The sequence below is a fragment of the Ictalurus furcatus genome, chromosome 13, assembly GCF_023375685.1.
Source record: "Ictalurus furcatus strain D&B chromosome 13, Billie_1.0, whole genome shotgun sequence".
Lineage (NCBI taxonomy): Eukaryota > Metazoa > Chordata > Actinopteri > Siluriformes > Ictaluridae > Ictalurus > Ictalurus furcatus.
This window is the reverse complement of record NC_071267.1, coordinates 15,026,636-15,040,631: the sequence shown is the minus strand read 5'-3', so window position 1 is coordinate 15,040,631 and position 13,996 is coordinate 15,026,636. Positions and strand designations below refer to the sequence as shown.

The window sequence follows — 13,996 nt, the reverse complement described above, 5'->3', positions numbered from 1 at the left end:
AGCTGCTAACAAGAGAGCAGCACATGAGCCAGCACGGCACTCATCAAACATCATTATCACGTTTCAGCTACAGTCAGGCATGGCACAGCATGACCTTTCTCACACTTTCACACTTTCTCACTCTCTGCATAATTATCCTACCTCTTCGGGCCGAGCAACTCAGCTGAACTTTGACATTTGAAGGTAATGGAAGGAGCAGATAAGGTATGAGCACCTTTGGACGGTTTGTAATCTATGACTGATAAAAGTCTGATAAAAGTTTAAAAAAAAAAAAACCCAAAAAGACCGAGAATTATCAAGACCCATATTTCTGATCTTGCCACAGGATGTAATTCTGTCTATTGATGTTTATAAAGGGTCAAAGTTGAAAAGGATTTACACAGCTTCCAAAGATGGTCTTGAGATCTGTATTTAAATTGCTCGTTATGAAGTGAGTCAAACAGGTTAGATGATGGGGATAAAGAAGGTACATGGTACCACTTGATTTGAATTGTGTCTACATACATTGAGCCTTCATAACATATTTGTTTATATTTATAATTACATATATACATATATGTACAGTTAATTGGGTGCAAGGTGGCTTAATGGTTACAAAGTTTGCCTAGCACCTCCAAAGCTGGGGGTTTGAGTCCTACCTCCACCCTGCGTGCACGGAGCTTGCAGGTTCTCTCAGTGCTTCGGGGGCTTCTTCCGGGCTCTTCAGTTTCCACCCCAGTCCAAAGACATGCGATGTAGGCTGATTGACATTTCCAAATTGTCTGTAGGGTTTGAAAGGGTGTGTGAATGTATGTGTGATTGTGCCCTGCGATGGGTTGGCACGTCGTCCTGGGTGTCCCCTGCCTGGTTAGTCCCCTGGGGTAGACACCAGGCTCCCTGCAGGATAAGCAGTACAGAAAATGGATGGATGGATGTATTTACAGGAAAGAGAGATAAAGCGATAAACCTTACCTTACTAAATCAAGCCGCTGTATGAGTTTTGACATTAATTGATAAACGATTCCAGCAATGCTAATGAGTGTTTTATTTACAATTGCATTTACATCATTTAGCAGATGACCTTATCCAGAGTGACTTACGGATGTCAAGTAAATACCCTTCAAGTAAAGTGTGAGCGAACATACTGTGTATGAATGTAGGATGTAAACTCCTTAGATACCAAGTTTAAACACAAAGGCCAAGTGAGGTCAGAATATATTATATTGAGAATGGATCCACAAAGACTGATAAGCAGCTTTCACTAACGGTTCTGAAAATAGACATTATTTCTTTTCTGGAAAGATCGACTAGGCGATCAGAAATGAAATACATGAAATATACATATATAAGATCAGATCCAGTTTCTGTTGTCATTTTCAAAAAATAAAAGCGGAGACCAAACCCACAAGATTGCAGCAATCCTTATTACAAATCCAGGGATTCCATAGCAGGGATTTTGGTTTAATTTCAGCTATCAATTACCTGCATGTGGCTGTATTTCAAGTAGATTTGTTAAATCTCTAATTTATCTTTATCAGTACGGTGTGCATATAGTGTGCATTTTTCTATATTTCATTAATAAAGCTGCGATGGAACAATAATTAATATTATTATATTTTTTGCAGTAAAGTATTTATAAAAGTACTTTGGCCATTAAAATCAACGAAACATCTGTATGCTGACTACAGTGAAAATTTTTACAGTGAAAACTGCTAACAGTTAGACGCTTGATTAAAATTAATTTCCCTTAGGAAGAGAAAGACACACTACGTCATCCACACAGCCTTTTAAATCCCCCTTGATATCTCTCTGGTGATCTAGTTGGGATTTGCATGGACAAGATGGAAGGAACATTAAAATCCAAAGCAACTGATCATGCAAGATGCTGGGTCTTGATATTTTTACTGTGTTCCACATTCATCAACCCCATCATTTGCAGCCGTACAAACCAAAACAAGCTGTTGGTAGGATTCCAAGCTCCTCGGAATTTATCCTATCCATTCAGTGCTTCAAAACTGGGCTCTGCCATGCAGATTGCCGTAGATAAAATTAATTCGAACCCATCCTTTGTTGAAAATTATACCCTTGACTTTGTGTATGTGGACACTGACTGTAAAGCGAAGCTCTCGCTTGGAGCATTCATTGACCAAATTTGGAGGGAAAATATATCAGCCCTCTTTGGGCCACCTTGTCCTGAGGAGGCAGAGGTAAGTTTCTCATTCAAATGTGTATTATTTTAAATTGATCAACATTATGATGCTTGAGAATTAAGTAATAATGGGGACTTTAAATGACAAAAGACAATTCATTATGTTATGGTATGTCCATATGCTCTAGGTCACTGGACTTCTTGCATCCACTTGGAACATCCCAATGTTTGGCTTTGTTGGGCAGACAAGCAAAATGGATAATTCTCTTATTTATGACACTTATATCAAAATTGTCCCTCCGCTTAAGAGGGTGGGAGAAGTTTTGCTCAAGGTACTGGAGTTCTTTGGGTGGACGAATGTTGGTATAATTGGAGGAGGTGCAGAATCTAACACTTGGGACAAAGTGGATGGACTTTTTAAATCTGTGGAACAGCAACTCCAAGGCAGAGTAACAGTGACAAGCAGCATCATGTTTGACATCAGTGATCAGGAACTCACTCATAAGACTGTGAAACATATCTCCAAAGTTGCAAGGGGTAACAGCTAAATTATTAAGAGTACTAAATGTCTACCTTTCATAATAGTTGGGATTGAGCCAGTGTAGTGGAATTTGCTCTTTAATAACACCAACCTGAGTGACAATACATAATTACAATACATAAATGCCCTTGTGCCCTTATGGTGTGTCCATTTGGACATCAGTAAGTGTTGCAAGTTATCTGTACTTTAATGAGTTAGAGATTGTTTATACAGCTGTGATAACTCCATTGACTCGAAAGGTGACCTTTTGCCACCTCATACCAAAAAGACTGATATTATTGCTCTTTTTAGGAACAGTTATTATATCTCTGTTCTACTGTCTACACTGTATATATGTCTAATATATTTTCTAACACCGTTTACATGTCATTTCATGCCATTATTACTCTCTCCTTTCCAGTGATTATAGTGATAAGTAATGCTGAAGATTCCACTAAGCTGGTAATGGAGGCTGAAAGACAAGGCTTGATGAATGGAGAGTATGTTTTTCTTCTGGTACAAGAGTTTGAGGTCAGTGGCAATGTGGTGAGTAACTTGTGAGAAACAGAGTCAAATTAGGTAAATCTCTATTTGTGCAACGTATAAACACATCATGATTTTTATCCTTGAATCTTCAATAATGTCTGAAAAACACAAGTTATGATATTGATGAAATAGAGACTTACCTTTTGACATTTTGAAGAGCATGACCATCTGAAAAAGGGTACATTAAATGTTCATCAATCATAACCCTTCAAACTCTCAGTGCACTACTTTGAAGTACTCCGTAACTACAGTGAAAATAATATGATAGGTATGAGAGAGAGGTATGTACAGTATGTTTGGACCCTTAAACAGGTCCTGGGAGTTTAAAGGGTTAAAGAGCAGATAGACACAGTGTCTTTTTGCCTTTTCAGGGATGTTCACCATCCCCCAAATAAAACCAAAAATTCTAGTTATTTCCTAGATATAAATGAGCTACCATCAGTGTATGTCCATCCAAATACTTTATTCAAAGCAGGTTCTAATAGGAAATTTACATCTGCCCATTCTTAGCTTGTTGTTCTTTCTTTTTCCTAGGATAACGTGTGGAAAAGTGCTTTGAGTGACAACAGCCAAATGGCACTGAAGGCATTTGATATGGTGTTTGTCCTGGCTCAGAAGTCTTATGAAGGCTATGATTATTATGACTTCTTTGAACGTGTATATGAGAGGTTGAAAGGGGCCCCTTTTTACAGCAATCTTTCTTCAGACAGAGAAGTGAGAAGTCCACCATAAAAACACAAACACACATTTCTCAATACAAGTCACATACTCAATACGCATTTCTCATTTCACCGGAAGATAATGTACTTAAATCGTAATGTACCCATTTGCCTTTAAGGTAAGTCCTTATTCGAGCTACCTACATGATGCTGTCCTGCTCTATGCCATGGCACTAAAGGAGGCTCTCAAAGATGGCAAAGATCCTCATAATGGGCGAGATGTTCTTCAGAAGCTCAAAGACAAAAACAGCATTAGGTTTTATGGTAATTTATGTTGTACATTAAGTCTAAAATAATCCATGCATCCCGAAAATTTTGACGTTCAGATTTTTACTTGAGAACATCTCTATTATTCAGACTGAAGAACTAACATACATGTTCTGTACAGGAGCCTCAGGTCTAGTTCACTTTGATCAAAATGGAGAGAGGAACATTGACTATTCTTTATATGACTTGCAACTACATGAGGGCATCATAAAATTTGTCGCCATTCTAAACTTTGACAGTCATACAAAAATGATCAAGTAAGACAAAAATTTCAAACTTTTTAAAACTCCTGGCACAATTTGTGGTGCAATTTATAAGCATTTTTGTGTTTTTTTTTCTTTTGCAGAACAACATCAAGGTTTTCAACTGTGATCTGGCCAACAGGGAAAATACCAACAGATAACCCAGAGTGCGGTTTTGACAATGAACTCTGTGAATGGCTAAACAGTGGTATTGCATTATTGTATTCAAAATTCTATACTAGTACTGCAAAAATAATTGATGAAGGTCTAAATGATTGTGTCCTAATTGATAGTATCCTGTTCTTTGCTGATGTAGAGATATATCTGGTATCATTGTTGGTGGTCATGCCACTGTTTGGAGTGCTAGCAGTGATCTTGATTACATTCCTGACCCTACAGAAGACCCGTCTGCAGACAAAACTAGAGGACTCCAACTGGTGGCTTATCGACTACAATGATATCACTATTCTCATAGAGCCTAAGGTTGGACACAAAGTCCATGCAAAATTAAAAACACAGACCAATCTGATATTCACATAATTTACTTTAGTGTTGTCGGGTTTTCAGGGAGGGCAGGCATTTTCATTACATACAACTCCTAGTAAAAGTGGAAGTGGTGGCTCTCAGACAATGATCTCCACTAACAGCTTTGGTCTGAAGGACAAAAATGGCAAAGAGACCATCTATGCAACAATCGGCCTGTACCAGGTAGAAAAGGGTCCACTTCATATATTACAGGTTAATGATACCATTTTACCTTCCTCAAAAATTTTCAACAGATTCCTCTATTATAATCTAACACTTTCAATTTCATCTTGTCTAAGGGAAATCACGTGAGCATTAAATACCTGGACAATCAACTTCTACGTGACGTCAAGAAATCATCTGTTATTGCTGAGTTCAATGTGGTAAAGACAAATATGCTGGCATCATATTTTAATTCTAACCCTAGTGCTTAACGCTGTAAAGAATTTCCACTACCATATTGCTTAACTTTTATTGATTAACATTTTTCCAGATGAGGGAGCTTAAACATGAGAACTTGATACAGTTTTTTGGAGTTTGTAATGAACCCCCTAATGTCTGCATAGTCATGCAATACTGCAAAAAAGGTAGCTTAAAGGTAATTCATTTTTAATTCAACCTGCATATAGCCTAATATCAGTAAATGAATGTTTTAATTGTGACAGGAAAAGTGATTTAGGCTGTGTGTTTTTCCCTTTAATATTAGGACATTCTCAGGAACAGTGAAATTGAGCTTGACTGGATGTTTAAACTATCCTTTGCCTATGACATTGTCAACGTGAGTAAAAATTTTTGTGCAATACAAATACAATTTTAAATCGTTATATGCAGTATTCACAGAGTACATTGTATTGTTTGTGACTCATACAATTGAGTTATATTCTGTGGCTTCGTGATTTCTTGCTGTTCATGCTTTATAGGGTATAGAATACCTACACAGGAGCAGTCTGAAGTCTCATGGCAACCTGAAGCCAACCACATGTCTCGTGGACAGTCGGCTGCAGGTCAAACTTTCAGGCTTTGGACTATGGGAGTTCAAACATGGCACCAAACACAGACTGATCCCACTTGAGAACCCCAAATATGAAGGTACTTTCAGTAACTGGCTCAGTAGCATGTTGGTGCACTGGGTAGCGAGGATGGATTGGTGTCCCCTCCATGATGTATTCCCACCTTGCGCCCAATGTGGCCAGGATAGGCTACGGATCCACTATGACGCTGACCAGAATAAAGCAGTTACTGTAGATGAATGAATGCATTAATACATTCAATGACCTTGTTTCTAGAAAAGGATGCTGTTACTTTTTTGCTGCAAATGTTTGCACTCTTGATATCACCATGTGATTATAATGGAACAATTAATAGGAATACACAATGTATACTCTACGTGTTATAAATTCATTTCAGTGTTTCATTTCACTGCAGAGTTGTACTGGATTGCTCCAGAGCTTTTGAGAGAAGTGCACCTTCCATTCAATGGTACTCAAAAAGCAGATGTGTTTAGCTTTGCAATAATCATGCGAGAGATAATCTACAGCACAGAAGTGGGACCCTACCATGATATACAGTTGGAGCCAAAAGGTAATAGGTATTTTTGTCTGACTTCTTGCACAAAGGTGCAGTGATCATTCTGACCAGTAATGTTTTAACCTGAAAATCAAGCATGATAAAAGAGTAGCACCCTTTCTTTCAAATAGCTTGAATTAGAGAAATGAAATACTTAATGGCTTATGGCTGTATGATAGCAATGATCACTGATAATCATTCTGTTAATTATGTGTTTGGTATTCAGAAATCATCAAGCAGCTCAGGGCGCCTCTAGCAGGGGAGCCCCTCAGACCTACTCTGTCTGCTCAGATGTGTGACGAAGCTTTGATAACTCTTCTGAATGCCTGCTGGAGTGAGAATCCTGACCAAAGACCCCCCTTTACCTCCATTAGGAGAAGACTGCGAGAAATCTGCCCTGACAGGTACAAACACAAAGTCATGAATACAATATGTTACACTCATTCACTGTACTCTGATAATCTGATGTAATATATCTTAGCCTTACTGCTAAATTAGTTTGTAGATTATTGGTTAACTATAATAATAATAATAAAAAAATACAATGTTGTTTACTAAATTGCTTAGATTTTAAATTATTTTTTTCCGACGAATTTTTAGCCATACTAATATTTTGGACAATATGGTAAACAAGCTGGAAAAATATGCTAATCATCTAGAGGATGTGGTGGAAGAGAGGACCAATCAGCTCACTATAGAAAAAAGCAGAGCTGATAAACTTCTCTCTAGTATGCTTCCCAGGTAACAGAATATATTTCAATTCTGATTTGCAGAGGTAAATCCTTTTTCTTTGATAGATTACTAAATATATGCTTAATCTATTGTTCCTATCAGGTACATAGCAGATCAGTTAATGTCAGGAAAGTCAGTGGAGCCCACGAGTTATGACCTGGTGACCATTTTCTTCTCTGATATTGTGGGCTTCACTACCATGTGTTCAATCAGCTCAGCCCTGGAAGTAGTGACACTCCTCAATGACCTCTACAGCCTGTTTGATGAGATCATCAAACTCTATGATGTTTATAAGGTACATAACACAAATCTGTAGCTGCATATTATTAATGATATCATGAGAAATAATAGATTTGGTAGAGAATGTGTACATACTCAATTTCAAGTGTTAAGCATAGTATTGTATACTGAACCTGTTCATATTTTTAAAAAAATTGTATGAGTGGTGGGGAGGTGGGTGGATTTTGTTCAATGCTATATAAAGTAACTAACCCCATCCATAACCTCTTTATGAATTTATAACCTTTCACATAAATTATATCATGCAGTTCTTACAACCATGACAACATGTTTGTATATCCTAATTGCAGTGTTAAAATACATATAATGATGATTATATTACAATGGTCTTTGTGTTAGGTGGAAACTATAGGAGATGCATATATGGTGGCAAGTGGGCTGCCTATAAGTAATGGCACCAGGCATGCAGAAGAAATCTCGATAATGGCCCTCCATTTCCTCAGTGCCATTAAAAGATTCAGAATCAGACACTTGCCCAATGAGAAGCTTGCTGTACGGATTGGCATCAACTCTGGTATTAGGAACAAGCTACTTAAACTGCTTTTTTCCCCCACATGAACTATCTGCTTTTTAATAGAAGTTAATATTGTGCCTACCAACAGGTCCAGTGGTTGCTGGTGTTGTGGGAACTACAATGCCCCGCTACTGCTTGTTTGGAGACACAGTAAATACTGCCTCTAGGATGGAGAGCAGCAGTCTTCGTAAGCACCAAAAAAAACTAAAAGCTTATTAAACATGTTGATCCTAATTTGTCAGGGAACTGTAGGGTATGATGAATGGCTGAATCTGTGTCTGGTTCATGACAAACTGCTGAATGACAAAAAATGAGCATAAATTATGTATCAGCTTCAGCAGTATGGGCACAAGCCCCCACCCACTAGTCCCTTATTTATATGTTATGGTCATAGAGCTTGCCCCAATTTACCCTCATATACAGTACTGTGTAAAAAAAAAATTCTGTAAAGCAAAGATGCCTTCCAAAATAACAACTTAGAAAACTGCATTACAGTGTCCTGAGAATGTATGTACTGTTATATTAAAATGCCAACTGGGTGTTTTATTGTTTACTGCTCAATATAGTGATTATTTTTATACTTAGAATTTTTTTAAAGTATATTGGCTGGTAGGTTGTTCCAGGCTGCAGTTCTTCTATCTCTGGAGGTAAAAGGGAGAATGCAAAAATATATTTCATTAAAACTGAGTTAGAAGTGCTTGAGTCTGAAGAAAAATGTTGTTTTCAAAAGCATCATAATACATAGACGGTAAGCACAAATTGACTTGAAACTTGAGATTAAAAAAAAAAAATCAACAGTTTACAAAGTTTTAATGCAGGAAAGAATGCTCCAATATGGATCCAAGTTTTTATAAAGCTGTTTAAGGTCAAAATCAGACAGATCATGGAACCATTTTACAGTAAGCCCTATTTTATAGCTAGGGTTTGATTAATTTTAGTGACTCTCATCGCTGCAGCCTGGGTTCGATTCCCGATTAGGGAACCGACCCCAGACACTGAACATTTTCATGAGCCAGTGCACTCTCAGTGCCGGTACCAAGCCCAGAAAATGGGGAGGGTTGTGTCAGGAAGGGCATCTGACATAAAACCGACAAAAATCCAAATATGCAGATGGGTGACCCGCTGTGGAGACCCCGAAAGGGAGCAGCCAAAAAAGGGAAAAATATATAGGTTTATATGATATTTTCCGTCCTGAAAAAAATAAACAAGTCCTTATTTCATATAAAGAAAATGGTGAAAGAAATTAACCACTGAAAAAGCTGACTATCAAAATGAATCAGCTTGTGTCTGGTGTGTTTTAATGTTGATATGAAATTATGTAATAGCCCACCTCCCCAGTACTCTATGTCCTAGTCAGCACTTCATATTGTCTCTTCAATTAAAGGCTTAATGAGCTGATTCTCTGATTCTCTTTCATAAATTTGTCACTGAACCCCATTACCTACATGTTAGATGTTCCTGTGTCTGGAAATTGACGTTGTTTGCTATTATTTTTTTTGTAATGGCTTATACTATTCTACTCTATGTTTGCTATGCTTATTGATAACTTGTTGATTCTGATTATTTAAATTAAAATCAAGCATTTTCAGGTGCTTAAAATTTACCCTTAAATTAACAGACTGATCACACAGATATGGTAAAGATGAAACTGTTGTTGGAATTTGCATACACTCATTTTACAGTCATATGAAACTTTGATAGATAATCAAAGTTTGATAGATAACCACACTGAATATTTCTTTGCAGCGCTGAAGATTCATATCTCCCAGAGTACTGCTGAAATTCTCATGAAGATTGGCTCTTATGAGCTTGAGGAGAGAGGAGACACTGAGCTGAAGGTATATTGTTGACAACAATATTTAAACTAGTATTAATTTGCAAGCATGAATGGAATTTTGTATTGGTGTCTTCACAAGGGAAAAGGGCTTCAGAAGACTTTCTGGTTAAACAATAAAGTGGGTCTGAAGTTTCCTCTCTCACCGCAGCACTGTGATATGAAGCTAGATCCAGAACCAGAGGTAAGAGAAGCGTTCATCTCATTTATTTTGTAAACTGTGTAGAAAACAGCACAACTTAAACCATAAATTTGAATGGGTCAGTTGAATCGACTGTAATGGCTGAATACATGTCACGTCAACACCTCTGTATGTCAGACAATGTACTGTTCTTATTTAATACATTTATTGCAGGTGACATATAAACCAAACATAAGTTGTGATGTGGAGAGTAAAGAAAAAGGAAGAACACACAAAATCCATGATGTAGATAAAATACCTGGTGCTTACACACTGACTGTTCCTGACATCTAGAGACCAGTCTTGGGAACTACCACTGTTTTTTATCTCTTCAGATTATATCTAACACTACTTTGTGACAAATGAAAAGTAATCATATAAAGTACTGTAATGTATTTACAGGTGATTTCTAATCAAACCAAAACAGAATGTATTTTCTTCATTTTAATATCACATCTTGTATTGATTTTATTGTAATGTTTCACATGAAATAAAAGAAACATTTCAAGATGCAAGCAAGTGTTTAGGAGGAAAGTGTCTTACAGTCCCTGAGACACTTGTATGGCTGTTCTGTGTGTGTGTGTGTGTGTGTGTGTGTGTGTGTGTGTGTGTGTGTGTGTGTGTGTGTGTGTGTGTGTGCATGTGCGTGTGCGTGTGCTACGCATCTTTTACAAACTGGTATAATGCAAAACTGCATTAAGCAGAAACACACACAACATGCTCAGAAAAGTTCCTGTGAAATGGAGAGAAAAAGCATTGGTTCAGTTTCCAAGGATACACACTTGTTTTTAAGTGTCAAATAAATATAATGTGACACTAAATTGTATGTATATAAATTATTCAGTCCAGTTAATGATCATAATTTTCAAATTCATATAAAAATCATAACAAACCGGCTGACAAGGTAAAAAGTAACAGTGCAGAATTGTAATAAATTGCAATTACGCTTAAATTACAGCAGTTAAAGTACCTGCAAGATGTGTATAACTGGAAGAATGTTGTGCTGTAAATAACCACATTTAAGACACAGTTAGTCAACACAAAATACTTTTTTCCTCTTTTGAACTATTGAAAATAATCAGTACCTTTAATTTGAAACTCCATTGTCAAGATGCCTCCATGTGGATCTGGTTCAGATTTGACACTCCTTGATGTACATGGAGTCTTAACAGGGAGGTTAAAAAAAAAAAGGTCTCAACATTAGAAAAGAAATCATTTAGAGATGCAATGTCTGATTCATATTTCAGCAGCACATATTTTCATGCATATGTGCTGTTTCATGCCCACCGGCTGACAGTAGAGCTTTTCGCCATCACACACTTGAACCTCGCAGTGAAGCCACACAGTGGACACTTTCTCTAGTCGCTGAAACCGGAATGAATTGAACTTGAACATTGAGCGGCTGTCTTTGGCGTTCTCAAATATGGTCACAGTGTTATCTGACGAACAGCTGCACTCAAGGAACACAAAGTAGTTGGATTAAACAAAAAGCAAACTGACACAGAGAAAAATGTGTAACTAGATACAGGCTTAGTATTGTTCTTATGATTATTTCGACTACAAAACACTGTGTGGGTAAAACACAGCTTTACCTATTGAGAATTAAGCTCCATCTCTTCTTGTCTGTTGAATAAGGAGTAGGTGTTGCCCAGCAATTTGTTATAACCACCTTAAACCTGTGAAAGTAGATTGAGGCATTTGTGTGTGATATATCTACGCATATAACGAATAATGTAGTGTACTGTATATCCATCCATCCATCCATCCATCTTCTACCGCTTACTCCTTTTCAGGGTCACGGGGAACCTGGAGCCTATCCCAGGCAGCAGCGGGCACAAGGCGGGGTACACCCTGGACAGGGTTAGTGTACTGTATAATAAAATATAAATGCTACAATTGCATACCTATTACTCAGTCCTTTCGCTTCGATGCCGATGAAGACCTCCGAGCCAATTTCCGAGGTGTCAATCACATATGGAGCATCTTTAGCATACAGGAACTTAGAGTTCTACAGACCAAACAGAGAAATTTAAACTTTTATTTTCAATCAGTCTTCATGCTTCATCTAGTCCTTGACCTAATCTCTTTTGACCATATATAGTTTTAGTGTAAGCCATTAAAGAACTATTATAGCTGTATGCCACTTAAACAATCAAAAGTCTAAAATATAACGATGTGAGATTTCATGATATTCCCCAGAGCTGACATTATTAACCACTACATATACATTGTCCATCAGTATTTCTCTAATTGGACACTTTAGGACACCTACATGTAAGCAAGGTCGCAGTACTCACTGTGAACACGTTCATAGACAATTGAGACTTAAAAGAACCTAAACTCCCATTGTTGACATAAACCGTTGCCACTCTGGAAGAAGCAGAGGATTTAGTAAAAAGGCTGCAAGTCCTTGGGTCAGAATTAATTCTTATACATACTGCTAATGAAAGGAAAGTCAATGTAATAGGGTCTACCTTTGACTGAAGACTGCATTGTTGACCAAGTAAGCTGCCCTGTACGTGCAGCTAAAGGTGTAGTTCACCGGCTGGTTCCGCACTGTTAGTGATGAGTCATTGGAGACTACAGAGTTGTAGAAAATGTACTTTGGGTCTTTGCCTCCAACATACTGGTCAGAAAAGAGACATGGTTTGTCACGTTTAAATGAAAATCACACACTTTGTGGTCATTTATGCAGTCTGATTGAAACCATAGGTCATTAGGGCTTATAAAGCATTGCACTTCCCCTGTGCAAGTGTACATTTACATGCAATACAACTAAGCACTAAACTAATTTTTGGCTGAGAGCAATTTTTATGAAGAACTATTGGAAAGTTTTACCTCAGACAGGGTGGCACAGTACGAGAGATTCTTGGGTGTGAGATCAGGAATGGTAAAGCGGTAGAAGCCAGGAGTATTGACCCCTGTGTAGCACACACCACCCAAAGACAGCTGTCCTATTTCCCATCCGTATGGGCACTCCGGCACATTTGCAATGATGGCATTTGGAAAACAGGAAATCATAACATAATCTAAAAAGAACAAAACAAAACAATAAAAACAATAATGCATGTCAAATTACAGCACCGTTGTTGTTGTAGTAAGCTGGCTCACTTTGATAGAAACATTTTTGATGGTTTGATAACTACCAGCTTTTTGTGGAATACAAGCCCATGAGGCAGGGAGAAGAAAAATTAGTGCAGCGACAAAAGCCATTTCATACACTGCAAGGAGAAATATGTTAGGATTCAAATCACAATTAGAGCTATGCAATGTAGAGATATTACAAATATCACAACATGATACATTAAAAAATGAAGAGTACAATACCAGTGCTGGGTCATAGAGGAAAGTCGTGCTCGGGTTCTACCACATTGTGAAGATCTCAAGCAGTCTCAATCAGTGCTGTCAGAGCACAGGGTGCAGGTGGAGATCACCTGTGCTGCCACAGGGGCCGTTTTATATTCCTACATGCAGGAATTAATCTCCCTGTATTCCGCTGTCTGCCAGTCTGGTGAGAGCATTTGGTGATAGCATTGTGAAACACAACACAAAAGCTTTCTGTGCTTGCCAGACATTGACTTTTAAATTAACAGCCTCTCGAGGGAAGACCATTTTCTCTTCATTTAACATATCCTTTCTTCTGTACAACCTTTTATATGTCCTACACAATACATGATAGTTGTGATTAAACACAACAGTTTAAATCTAAGCTGGGCAGTGAACATCATTTGAAGAAATCATTGCTGATTTCTAACCTTTAAGGTCTGGCGTCGGCTGACAGATCTAAGGAGTGATGAGCATCAGTGGGGGTGTAGTTGGATACCTTACACACTCACGCTACGTTACATAATGGCTTTCAATCAGATGGAGGAACAGGTGCATTAGTCCACTCTTAGCAGTTATCTAAAGCATCCCACCTTTT

At 37.8% G+C, this 13,996-nt stretch overlaps 2 protein-coding genes across 2 annotated transcripts; one reads left to right on the top strand and one right to left on the bottom strand.

The window, feature by feature from the left end:
* The first annotated feature begins 1,820 nt into the window (after positions 1-1,820).
* Positions 1,821-10,368, top strand: gucy2g (guanylate cyclase 2g). Its single transcript, XM_053640426.1, has 22 exons — positions 1,821-2,186; positions 2,317-2,665; positions 3,070-3,194; positions 3,729-3,908; positions 4,033-4,177; positions 4,302-4,437; positions 4,527-4,630; positions 4,739-4,905; positions 4,990-5,130; positions 5,247-5,330; positions 5,441-5,545; positions 5,654-5,725; positions 5,868-6,036; positions 6,373-6,528; positions 6,740-6,917; positions 7,114-7,254; positions 7,348-7,540; positions 7,885-8,059; positions 8,148-8,246; positions 9,806-9,897; positions 9,976-10,077; positions 10,249-10,368. Exons 1-22 carry the CDS (start codon positions 1,821-1,823, stop codon positions 10,366-10,368), a joined length of 3,399 nt encoding a protein of 1,132 aa, XP_053496401.1.
* A 374-nt stretch (positions 10,369-10,742) lies between these two features.
* tectb (tectorin beta) lies at positions 10,743-13,287 on the bottom strand. Its single transcript, XM_053640683.1, has 10 exons — positions 13,221-13,287; positions 12,913-13,103; positions 12,549-12,700; positions 12,372-12,444; positions 11,979-12,082; positions 11,667-11,750; positions 11,362-11,524; positions 11,160-11,238; positions 11,045-11,077; positions 10,743-10,807 (listed from the first exon to the last, which is right to left on the bottom strand). The coding sequence occupies exons 1-10, from the start codon at positions 13,285-13,287 to the stop codon at positions 10,743-10,745; spliced, it is 1,011 nt and encodes a 336-aa protein (XP_053496658.1).
* Between the last annotated feature and the right edge of the window lie 709 nt (positions 13,288-13,996).